This window comes from Sapajus apella, unplaced genomic scaffold, assembly GCF_009761245.1.
Source record: "Sapajus apella isolate SASKATOON/1434 unplaced genomic scaffold, GSC_monkey_1.0 scaffold71, whole genome shotgun sequence".
In the NCBI taxonomy this organism is placed as follows: domain Eukaryota; kingdom Metazoa; phylum Chordata; class Mammalia; order Primates; family Cebidae; genus Sapajus; species Sapajus apella.
This window is the reverse complement of record NW_022437011.1, coordinates 9304811-9316569: the sequence shown is the minus strand read 5'-3', so window position 1 is coordinate 9316569 and position 11759 is coordinate 9304811. Positions and strand designations below refer to the sequence as shown.

Below are 11759 nucleotides of genomic sequence, written 5' to 3'. Positions count from 1 at the left end.
GAGTGAGGGATTGATGGAATGAGGGGTTGATAGGGTGAGGGGTTGATAGGCTGGAGGGCAGCAGGAGTCAGGGGTCCCAGGGTCTTCCAAAGAGTCAGAAGGAGCTATGGCAGCACCACACCCTGGGCCTGTCCTTCCTTCCCTGGGAGAAGCCCCCCTCTTCTCAGCATACCAGATTGCTTTTTTAGGTGTTTGACTGTAGTCCCTCCATGAAGCTTGAAGAAGTGGGTTCTAGGGGCCTGTCACTTTATCTAGGATTCCGGAGGAAACAGAAGAGTCCCAGGCTGGTATGCACCAGGCACTGGAGGCTGGGGCTGCAGCCTCGGCTCTGATGCTCCCTCACTGTGTGACCTCAGGCAGGTTTCTGCTCCTCTCTGAGCATCAGCTCTAAAAGTGAGAGGGTGGAATTTCATTCTCCCGGAAACCACTTCTAGCTCTAGGATTCCATGAAACTCTAGCCCCAGTGGCTGGGGTAGGGGGTGGGTAGGAAGAGCGGGTAGGGAGGGTTAGGGGATCTTCCCAGCAAGTCTTCTAGACGTGTTCAAGTGGGAATGTGTAAGGTCCTCACTCCGCTCTCCACCATCTCCCTGTTTCAGAACCTGCAGATGGAAGCAGCTTCTTGCTGTCCCAGGAGGTTCTCCGGCATCTGCGGCAGGAGGAAGAGGAGGAAGTTACTGTGGGCAGCTTGAAGACCTCAGAGGTGCCCATTACCTCCACGATGTCCCAAGAGCCTGAGCTCCTCATCAGCGGAATGGAAAAGCCCCTCCCTCTCCGCTCAGATCTTTTCTGAGACCCAAGGTCACTCTGCCTGAGCCTCCGGTGGTCTCCAAGGCTCTGGATTGGGGGCTTTCTTCAGTGGCTGAATGTCCAGCAGAGCCATTTCCCCCAACAGGGGCCTTGCAGGGAAAGGCCCAGGACTTGATGTGTTGAGAGGAGTCCTGTCCCCTTGGGCCAGTTGTTTCCCCTCTCTGAGCCTCGGTGGCTTCAGCCTATGAAAGGGATCATAATCACTGCCCTTCCTCCCTCACGGTTGTAGTGAGGACTGAGTGTGTCGAAGTTTCTCGTAAGCTCTGGATTCTAGGTGCTTAAGGCATGTGCCAGGTGTCTTTCATTGGGCCTTCCAGACCTACTCCCCACCCTTCTTCCCTTCCTCTGCTCTGGTATACCAAACTCTCTCGATGGTACCAACAGGCTCCCTTGCCCTCTGGCTCCTGGTCATGTTCCATTATTGGGGACCCCCAGTGGGAGAATGGAGGGGAGGAGGCTGAATTTGGGGTAGTGAATCCCCCCGCTCCCACCTTGCAGCATCAAGGTTGCTGTGGGCTCTCCTGCCGGGCAACACTTGCATAACCAAGACTGTCTCTAGGGTTCTGGAACTGCTTCCTCCCCTGGCCCCTTAAGTCTAGCTGTGTATGGGCCCCACCCCCACCCCACTAGAGTCCTCCCTCTCACCTTCAGTTTCCTTACACTCCACCCTTTCTCAATGATCCCTTTTTAAAGCACGCCTCAGATTACCCAATGTGAGTGTCGTCTTTTTCCTGCTGGACTCTGATATAACAGATGGGATTTACTGTCCCTGATGCCCCAAACCTGCCTGCACATGCATGCTTCCCTGCACCCCTCCTCATCCTAGTACAGGCCAGCAGGGGGCTGGGTGTCATTTTCCATCTGGATGGAGCCTATCCATTGTGCTGAGGGCACCTATCCTTTCAGTGCCCTTGTCTCCAGTGAGAGGCTTGGGGAGCAGGGACCATGGGCTTGGCCTGAGCCAGCCCACAGATGATGCCATGAAGGGTACACAGCCGTGTCCTGGGCAAGGGGCCACTCAAAGGAGCAGGGGTCACTAACTATATGTGCCAGATGAGTGAGCCTGCAAAGGGACAAGGGAGAAAGAGTTTGTGTGATGAGATGGGACAGTTCCTGGAGGGCCTTGGACAGCACAACCAGCTGCCGTGCCGTACCTTTCGCCATCATGGTCAGAACTGAGCCACCGTGACAACGCTGTGGAGGCGCAGCTGCCTCCATCTGGGAGGGAAGGCACCTCATCTCTGCTAGTTCCATTTGTCCCATCAGGCTGGGCTCATTCCCTCCCTCCCACCTTTTTTTTTTTTTTTTATCACAAATGCTCAGTATACATTTCTGAGTACAGCATCACTGTGGAGAAATGCTCCACACAGACACTCATTGGTCAGAAGGAACCGGCTGCCCCTAAGGACGGCAGAGCCAAGGGGGTCAAGCGGGAACAGTCCCCACTTCTTGAAGTATCCCAGCCACCCTGTCCCCAAGGCCTGAGAATCCCCCATCATCACACCAGTGGCTCGTATACCAGAAACCAGCCCAGAATCAAAGGTCTTTCCAATCCATCCAGTCCCTAGCATAGGGCTTAGGCTGTGGACTCTGATGACCCCAGGTTCAAATCCTGACTTCACTGCTTAGTACCTGTGTCTACCTAGGTGTCTTGATAAACAAGCCTCAGTGTCCCCAAGTGTAAAACAGGGATAGCAGCGGCCCCTCCCCTGGAGGTTTTTTCGAGGAGTGAATGGTATCATATCTGTAGGTCCACAGAGAAGCCTGGTGTCCTGCCCCTGTCCAACAAGGGGCAGCTATTAACATTTTAGCTGCCTCTCCCCAGTCCCAAAGGAGGCAAGCCTGTCCTCTGTACACACTGCAGTCCCCACCTCTGTTCCTTTTTATCTTCTGTTATTTCCCAGCCAATGCCCCCAGGGGTTCTCCAGGGTAAAGCACCAGAGGTCCCGCCATAAATGTCTGTCTGCATGTTCTGGACTACAGATGAGTGAGATTCAGAGGTGCTGGGGAAGGCAGTGCCACCAGGAGGCACTGAGCCACCAGAAAGTCCAGTTTTGTCTTCCTGGCCCCTGGCTGCATCTTCCTGACCCCCCTGCTGACTAGATCCAGGCCCTCCCACTGCTGGTAGTGGTCCCCACCCCACTCCTTCCTTCCCCAAACAAGTTCCATGGAGCTCCTTTTCCTTTCCTGTTTTTTCATCAGCTGGAAAGATCTGGGAAATGTCCTGTGGTACATTCTAGGCTTTTCCAACAGGCCCAGGCACACAGAAAGTGGAAGGCAATGAGAGCCCCCCAAATTCCCCCCATCCCTTCTGGGGAGGCAAGACAGAGTTGGTGGGGACCTTTGAAAGCCAGCCTTTGAACTATAAATTGTGCTTGGGCTTACAAGGACTTTAGAGCTTGTCAACAAGGTCTGGGCCCTGACAGCTGAAGGATGGCCCCTGACTGACGGAGGATAGGCATTCGTCACTTCCCTGAGCCCAGGGAGTCTCAGGGAAGGTGGACCCCAGCTTCCCTGCCTGGGGTCTCCCTGGCTGGCCTTTGTAGGATCAGGGCCGCTCCATGGGGCCTCTGGCATTCCTGCTTGGGGGAGCTGGTGGAACCTCCCAAGCTGGATTCATGTTACAACAAAAGGGAAGGAGGCTAGGGGTTCGGTGAAGGAGCAGAGACTTGGAAAAGATGATTTAGGGGCCTGGTGGTCCCTGAAGAGGGAGTGACCTTGTGAGGTGGCCTCGGGCCCTGGGAAGGCCCCCAGCAGCGTGTTTCTGGGCAGGGCCCTCGAGCTTCTTTGATGTCTCCTGCCTACCACAGGACTTTCTCTATAAATGTTCTGAGATAGCAGCTCCAGCTGAGTCCAGTGTGCCCTTCCGATGCTCTGATGCCCAGGCTCCAATTTGCTTTTGCCCTATTTCTCTGTCTGGTTTCTTGTTCTGAGCTAGATCAGGCTAACTTTCCAGTCTCGCTGCTATAGATGTGTGACTTCATCGATGCTGGGCCTGGGTCCATCTGGCGCAGGGCAGGAGCCAGGAACAAGAGGGCCCTGCGGTGCTTCTTCAGGACTGTCTTGGGGGCCCAGCACCCGCCAGTGGATGAGGTAGATGCCATCCTCCGGCTTTGGGGTTGATGGCTCTGTAGGGAGTGTGGCACGGCCCTGGTGCAGCCTTGGCCCAAAGTGGACTGCCACCACGATGCAGACTGCCAGCAGAACAAAGATAGTGACGATGATGGTGACTATGTGCAGCCCGTCACCTCGAGGTGGTTCCCAGGTGCCACCTAGCACCTCCGGAAGCTGCCTCTGGGGCTCCTGCCCCCATGAGCTGTTCACAGCTGGAGAGGGCCAGGAGTAGTGGCCAGCCTGGGAGGGGAGTGGCAGAGAGAGAGGGTGACATGGATGTATACACACAGAAAATGACCAAAATAAAGAGAGACAAACACCCAAAGGAACCTGAGGTGGGAGGTGGGGCAAGGGACCAGAGACAAAGGCAGAAAGACAAAAAGTCAGAGTAAAGACCTAGAAAGAGACAGATAATACAGAGGTAAACCACATGGCAACAGAGACCATAAAAGAAAAAGGCAGCCTGGGCACGGTGGCTCACACCTGTAATCCCAGCACTTTGGGAGGCCAAGGCAGGCAGATCACCTGAGGTCAGAAGTTCAAGACCAGCCTGACCAACACGGAGAAACCCTGTCTCTACTAAAAAATACAAAATTAGTCAGGCATCGTGGTGCATGCCTGTAATCCCAGCTACTTGGGAGGCTGAGGCAGGAGAATCGCTTGAACCCGGGGTGTGGAAGTTGTGGTGAGCAGAGATTGTGCCATTGCACTACAGCGTGGGCAACAAGAGCAAAACTCCATCTCAAGAAAAAGAAAATGAAAAAGAAAAAGGCAGAAAAGGCAGAGGGGGACACAGAGAGGGAGAAAGAGGAAAAGGGAAAGAAAAAGACACACAAAAACAGGGACAGAAATAAAGATAGAGAAAAAAGAAACAGACGCAGGAAGACAAAGTCATTCAGATAGGGACAAAGAGAGTGCTGGCTTCATCACAGTTCAGCATATAGAGTTTGGCCTCCCAAGTTTCTTCCCACTGTTGCCTCTTCCCAGGTCTCCAGCAAAATTCCTAAATAGATCCTGTGCCCTGGGTCCGGAGTCTTGGCATGCTGTGGGCTGCTGTCCCCACATCCTGGGCAGTAGTGAGAGAGCACCTGCTTCCTAAAGTCCTGGGAAAAGGAGGTCCTTGTCAAGCATCTTAGGCTCCCCTTACTCCCCACTTGCACAGAAGTCAGACAGACAGCACCCTGGCCAGGGGAGAGGTAGAGTGGACATGAATCTTAGAAGCTTGGAGTGAGGCAGGGGGATGCCTCTCCTATAACTGTGCCCCCGCCACCCCGCCGAGGTCTCAGCATCAGGTTCTGGGGTCCTGGAGGGGAGGGGGTGCCTATTGTGGACTCCTGGCTCTGCCCAGGATGGATTGAGGAGAACCTGTGCCAGTCTTCCTCTGTCAAAATCTCAGTGTTCTACCAAAAGCTGGGGGTCATGATCTGTACGCCTGTCTGTCTCCACCCTGCTGGGTGTTAGATAAGGGTGGTGGCACTGTAGTGAAGGTGGCAAAACACAAAACTGTAAGCCTTAGAGTTGATGAGGTCCTCGCAGACCCAAGAAACTTTTCCTCCTTAGCTTCCCCTTCCCAGATGGGCCACCCTGGAGCAGATCTTAGCAGGTGGAGCCCCTCCCTCTAACCCTGCACCCTCAGCGTGGCCCCACCCATGGTAGGCCAGGAAAGGCTGCCCAAGACAAACCCATTTCCTTTAGTCCCTCAGTCCCACTGTCCAAGCTATCCCATCTCCCACACGCATCCCTTTGCCTGTGGAAAGACACCCCCCCAACTCCCTACCTTGCAAGTATCTTTGGGTCCCGGCCACAAAGCTCCCAGGGCAGGGGGTGGGGAAGCATCTCTAGATGTACAGAGGAAAAGGGGAAGCTCACAGGCGGGTGACAGACATGGGGCCCCCCACAGGGAGTCAGCCCAGCCTGGCAGGAAGGGGCGAGCAGAGTCTACCTGGTGCATTGTCCGGGCCGGCACGGGGCTCCCTTTGGGACTGGCGGCCAGCTGGGTAAAGGAGGGCTGGCCGCCCTAGAACAGCCCCTATCCGGAGCTGCCACGTCTGCGGGGCCTGCAGGCACACACCCTGTGCACACACTCTTACCGCTGTCTCCTTCGCTTGCACTTCCTTCCTGGAACATCTGGGCTACCCTGGGCTCTGCCCTTAACTCTGATAGTACCTTAATCTTCCTCCTTGGCACCTCCTTTCGTGCCCCCTGCCAGCTTCAGGAGCCGGGTGTGCCTGATCACCCTTCCTCCACCAGATCCCAGAAGGCTGGCCAGCGCCCCAACCCAACCTGCCCCCAACCAAGTCATGCTGGCTCCTCGCCCCAACCGATTTCCTGGAGTTACTGTCCTTTGATCTTTTCTTTCTAAATGAAATAGTTCAAACACAATGGAAACTGCAGATAGTACACTCTCTCTTTAATAAATACATAATACGTCTCTAAATCTCCAAGTCTCAACCATCAGCTCTGTCTTCTCTCAATAGTTTGTCACATTTATTTTTAAAATGTTAATATTACAATTAAAACAGAAGCCCTCACTTCCTGACCTCGCCCCTCCTTCTCACCACAGGGATAAACATTTTATAGAATTCCATGTTTAATGGCTGGGTGTGGTGGCCCACGCCTGTAATTCCCATACTTTGGGAGGCCAAGGCAGGAGGATCACTTGAGGCTAGGAGTTTAAAACCAGTCTTCGCAACATAGTGAGACCTTATCTCTACAAATAATTAAAAAATTAGCTGGGTGTGGTGGTGTATACTGGTAGTCCCAGCTACTCGGGAGGCTGAGGTGGGAGGATCACCGAGCACAGAAGGTCAAAGACCATGAGCCATGTTTGTGTCACTACACTCCGGCCTGTGCAACAGAGGGAGACTCCATCTCAAAAAAATAACAACAATAGAATTTGATGTTTATTATTCTCACACAAGGCATTGTTTTCCCTTTTTTCCCTTTGGTTTTTATAAATACAGATTCTATATTTCTTTGCATTTGCCTGAATGCAACTTCATTTGAGAGTATGTATGTGTTTTAATGTCCAAGTCACAAAAACTGCCCACCAATCTCTCCTCTCTCTAGAGACAGTCACTTTTTCAGCTCCAGCTAACTCTGTGGGACCAGCCTTTTCTCATTCTGTCTGTTGCTCTCACCATCCTCTCTTCCAGTGTGGAGAGCGGGAGACACCCTGGGAACTCCCCTTTGCTAGAATCTTGATCCAGGATGAAGCAGAATGCAGCCTCCCGGTTCCTTGCCTTTCAGCCGAGCTGTCCCACATCCTGACATCCAAGCTCCCCACACAGACCTCTAAGTTCACTTTGAGCCAGATCCCTGGGCTGCTGACCTGATCTGCAAAGTGAGTGGGACCTATTGCTGGCTGACCTTGAAAGCCCTGGCTGACCCCCTCCCAGTGTGATCAGAGGCTCTCTGCTCATTCTCTGCTTCTCACCTTGGTCCATTTAGACTTCAGCCAGAGGGAATCTGGACTCTGCCACAGGTCCTGAACTTCCACCACTGCTGTTCACCTCCTGCCTCCTCAAGACACATGTGCCATTGCTCTGGCAGATACCTCCACTGAGGCTCCTGTCCCTGTGTCCAAAAGCCCAATGTTTGATTCTTCTGATGACTACCTCTTCCCTTTCCCTCCCTCGTTCATCCTGGATCTATTGCCTAAAGGGCTTCCAAGAGGAAGATGGTGGAACTTCTACATCTTCTGTGTCACTTCTTCATTACTGCTGTGAGCTGCCCGCCCATGCCCGCCGTCTAAACCTTAACCACCTGTTACAGTTTAGGTCAAGTGTACCCTCCTCTAGGTATGAATTCTTCAGCCCTGTACTTGGGAAACTTTCTTTCTCTTCCTTAAGCCTTACAGCGTAATGTTTTTTACCTCCTCCTAACATTTGTCACACTTTGTCTTATGTTATCAGTGTGTGGCAGCTCATTTTTCCAGGAACCATGTCTCTCTTTCTCTTTTTTTTTTTTTTGAGACTGAGTCTTATTCTGTTGCCCAGGCTGGAGTGGATAGGCACAATCTTGGCTCACTACAACCTCCATCTCCTGAGTTCAAGCGATTCCAGGAACCATGTCTCATTCTTTGAGAACCATGGGGGTTTCTTGATAACAAAAGTTTGCTGATAGAAGTGGAACCTAGAGTGGAACCCTTCCCCACTCCACAACACAAACATATCTGTTCTTAATCCTGGAGGCTTAGAGCAAGCAGAACACTCTTCTCCTGCGGGAAGACACTTCTGAGCCATGACAGAATGCTCACCGCTTTGCTCCCACTGTCTCTTTCTGGATTTTGTTGTCACAGAGCCTCTTAGGGTGGGTGGAGGGGGCTACAATGATCAAGAGTCTGCTCTTATTTCATAGAGTACAAATGCCCTGACTTTTGAGACTCAAGTCCTGGAACCAAAAATGAAGACCCTGGGGTCCTCCCTACCATCACCGAGCTAGGCTGGAGGGTCCTCCCTACCATCACTGTGCTGGGCTGGAGGCCCCCAACCCAGCTCCGTACACTAGGGTCACTTTTCCTTTCCATCTCTCCGGGGAGGGTAGAAGTGGCTTTGCTGGCCAATGGAAGGCAAAGAGCAACCCTTCTTTCACTCTGTTGCCACCAAAGATAGGCATGCTGAGACGTCTGCATAGGGAGGTGAAGGACAGGGGCCTGTGGGGTCATCCTGAGCAGGCCAGAGTGGGGTTGCCATGATAGACTCAGGGCAGGTCTGATAACTGGCTGACTTTTTAGGTCATCGGAAACTCTGGGCCAGAGTTGGTTAAGTAAGCCGGGAGCAAAGGCTGCTTTCCTCTACCACGCTCCACTTCTAGCCTTGTAAAAAGCTGTAGGTCTATAAGGGGTGTGAGGTGTCTTTTTAGGATAATGGAAATGTTATATAAAATTGATTTTATTTGGGATAGGTAAACAACTCTCTGAATATATATAAACCACTGAGGCTGGCATGGTGACTCACGCCTGTAATCCCAGCACTTTGGGAGGCCCAGGCGGGTGGATCATTTGAGCTCAGGAGTTCAAGACCAGCCTGGCCAACATGGTGAAACCCTGTCTCTACTAAAAATTCAAAAATTAGCCAGGCTTGGCAATGTGTGTCTGTGATCCCAGCTACTCAGGAGGCTGAGGCAAGAGAATGGCTTGAACCCAGGAGGTGGAGGTTGCAGTGAGCCGAGATTGTGCCACTGCACTCCAGTATGGGATACAGAAGGAGACTCTGCCTAAAAAAACAAAACAAAACAAAACAAAACCACTGAATTGTGTACTTCAAATGAGGAAGGGTGAAAGACTGAGGAAGGCATCTACATGGTGGGGAACGAATGGGAGCAGAAATGGGAGCTTGATTACTGCAAGGGGAGTGATCCAATAAGTAAATATTTAAGGATCATGGGAGCCAGAGAACAGCCTTAGAGACACTACACCCCAGCACCAAAGAGCACACTGACAACTCAGATCTCGGTTTCTTTTCTTTAAAAAAAATTTTTTTGAGACAGAGTTTCACTCTGTGGCCCAGGCTGGAGTGCAGTGGCGTGATCTCGGCTCATTGCAGCCTCGACCTCCCAGTATCACTGGAGCCTCCTGAGTAGTGGGAACTACAGGCACACCCCACCATGCCAGGGTAATTTAAACTTTTTTTTTTTTTTGCACAGACAATATCTCACTATGTTGCCCGGGCTGGTATCAAACTCCTGAGCTAAAGTTCTCTTGCCTAGGCCTCCCAAAGTGTTGTGATTGCAGGCATGAACCACCGTGCCTGGCCTTCAGTTTCCAAATACCATTTGCACCAAAAGGAATGAAGGCTCCTTAAAGAAATAAGCTGATTCCAGGGCTGGGGCAGGTGAAGCACAAGATGTGCCTGAAGGCCAGGCGCGGTGGCTCACACCTGTAATCCCAGCACTTCGGGAGGCCAAGGTGGGTGGGTCACTTGACGTCAAGAGTTCGAGACCAGCCTGGGCAACATGGTGAAACTCTGTCACTACTAAAAATACAAAAGTTAGCCAGGCTTGGTGGTACGTGCCTGCAACCCCAGCTACTGAGGCAGGAGAAGGTAGGAGAATCATTTGAACCTGGGAGGAGGAGATTGCAGTGAGCTGAGATCATGCCACTTCACTCCAGCAGGGTAATGACAGAGCGAGACTGTCTCAAAAAAAAAAAAAAAAGAAAAAGAAAAAGAAAAGAAAAAGAAAAAGTAAGCCTGGAATATCTCATGCCAGAAAGTAAGGAAGTACTCAAAAAATGATGAAGACATGTCAAAAGGACACAGAAGTCAGTTTGGAGGGGTTAAGAGTGGCCGAAATGGGGACAATTTGAGCATCAGAACAATAAGTGATTGTATTCTAACCTAGTGAATAAAACAGAAATACCTGAGTTTATATACAGATATAGAAACTATCTCCTCAAGGGCTGTGTGTAGTGGCTTATGCCTGTAATCCTTTGGGAGGCCAAAGCGGGCAGAACACCTGAGGTCAGGAGTTCAAGACCAGCCTGGCCAACATGGTGAAACTTTGTTTCTACAAAAATACAAAAACTAGCTGGGCATGATGGCGGGTGCCTATAATCCCAGCTACTTTGGAGGCTGTGGCAGGAGAATTGCTTGAACCTGGGAGATGGAGGTTGTAGTGAGCTGAGATTGCACCACTGCACTCCAGCCTGGGCAACAGAGCAAGACTCAGTCTCAAAAAAGAAAAGAATCTTGGCAGATGTAATTAAGTTAAGAATCCCAGGCCTGGGGAGGTGGTTTATGCTTGTAATCCCAGCACTTTGGGAGGCCGAGAAGGGCAGATCACAAGGTCAGGAGTTCGAGACCAGCCTGACCAATATGGTGAAACCCCGTCTCTACTAAAAATACAAAATTTAGCCAGGCGTGGTGGGACATGCCTGTAACCCCAGCTACTCAGGAGGCTGAGGCAGAAGAATTGCTTGAACCTGGGAGGCAGAGGTTGCAGTGAGCTGAGATCGCACCACTGCACTCCAGTCTGGGTGACAAAGTAAGACTCAAAAAAAAAAAAAAAAAAAAAAATCCCAGAAATTTGGGAGGCTGAGGCAGGTGGATCACTTGAGCCCAGGAGTTCAAGACCAGCCTGGGCAACGTGGTGAAACCTGATTTCTACAAAAAAATACAAAAATTAGCCAGGTATGGTGATGTGTGCCTCTAGTCCCAGCTACTCGGGAGGCTAGGTGGAACGATTGATGGAGCCCAAGAGGCGGAGTTTGCAGTGAGCCAAGGTCGTGCCACTGCACTCCAGCCTGGGTGACAGAGCCAGACCTTGTCTCGAAAGAAAAAAAGAATCTTAAGATCATCTTAGATTATCCAGACAGTCCCTAAATTCAGTGACAAGTGTCCTTCTAAGAAACACTCAGAAGGGAAGACACAGAGGAAGCGACGTGAAGATGGCGGTGCAGATGATAGTGCTTCGCACAAGCTGAGGGACACCAAGGAATGCCGAACAACCCCCAGAGGCTGCAGGAGGCAAAGAATGGATTCTCTCCTAGAGCCTTGGGAGCCACTGTGGTGCAGCTGACACCTCAATTTTGACTTCTACCTTCTAGAGCTGTAACAGAATGTTTGTTGTTTTAAGCCACAAGTTTGTGATAATTTGTTACAGTAGCCACAGGAAACTAATACACTGGCAGACACCGCCTTATGATCAAAGCAAACCTCCTCAGTAATGAAACAAATCCAAATCATGCATGGTGGGGGTGGTGTGTGCACCTGTAGTCTCAGCTACTCAGGAGGCTGAGGCAGGAGGATGACTTGAGCCCAGGAGTTCAAGGCCAGCCTGGGTGACATAGTGAGACTCTGTCTCGAAAATAAAATAAAAATAAAAATTGAGCCAGGGCT

General features: G+C 51.4%; 2 protein-coding genes across 4 annotated transcripts in view; one reads left to right on the top strand and one right to left on the bottom strand.

Moving 5' to 3' along the window:
* The window catches only part of STING1 (stimulator of interferon response cGAMP interactor 1), an 8101-nt gene extending 6587 nt beyond the window's left edge, over nt 1–1514 (top strand). For all 3 annotated transcript variants that reach the window (XM_032250553.1, XM_032250554.1, XM_032250552.1), the window contains one exon: nt 597–1514. In XM_032250553.1, coding sequence (XP_032106444.1) covers nt 597–790 — 194 coding nt within the window. In that variant the 3' untranslated portion in view covers nt 791–1514. The remainder of the gene's footprint in view (nt 1–596) is intronic.
* An 863-nt stretch (nt 1515–2377) lies between these two features.
* Nucleotides 2378–8449, bottom strand: SMIM33 (small integral membrane protein 33). Its single transcript, XM_032250497.1, has 4 exons — nt 8384–8449; nt 5864–5938; nt 4893–5024; nt 2378–4317 (listed from the first exon to the last, which is right to left on the bottom strand). Exons 1-4 carry the CDS (start codon nt 8447–8449, stop codon nt 3772–3774), a joined length of 819 nt encoding a protein of 272 aa, XP_032106388.1. The 3' UTR covers nt 2378–3771.
* Nucleotides 8450–11759: the final 3310 nt, after the last annotated feature.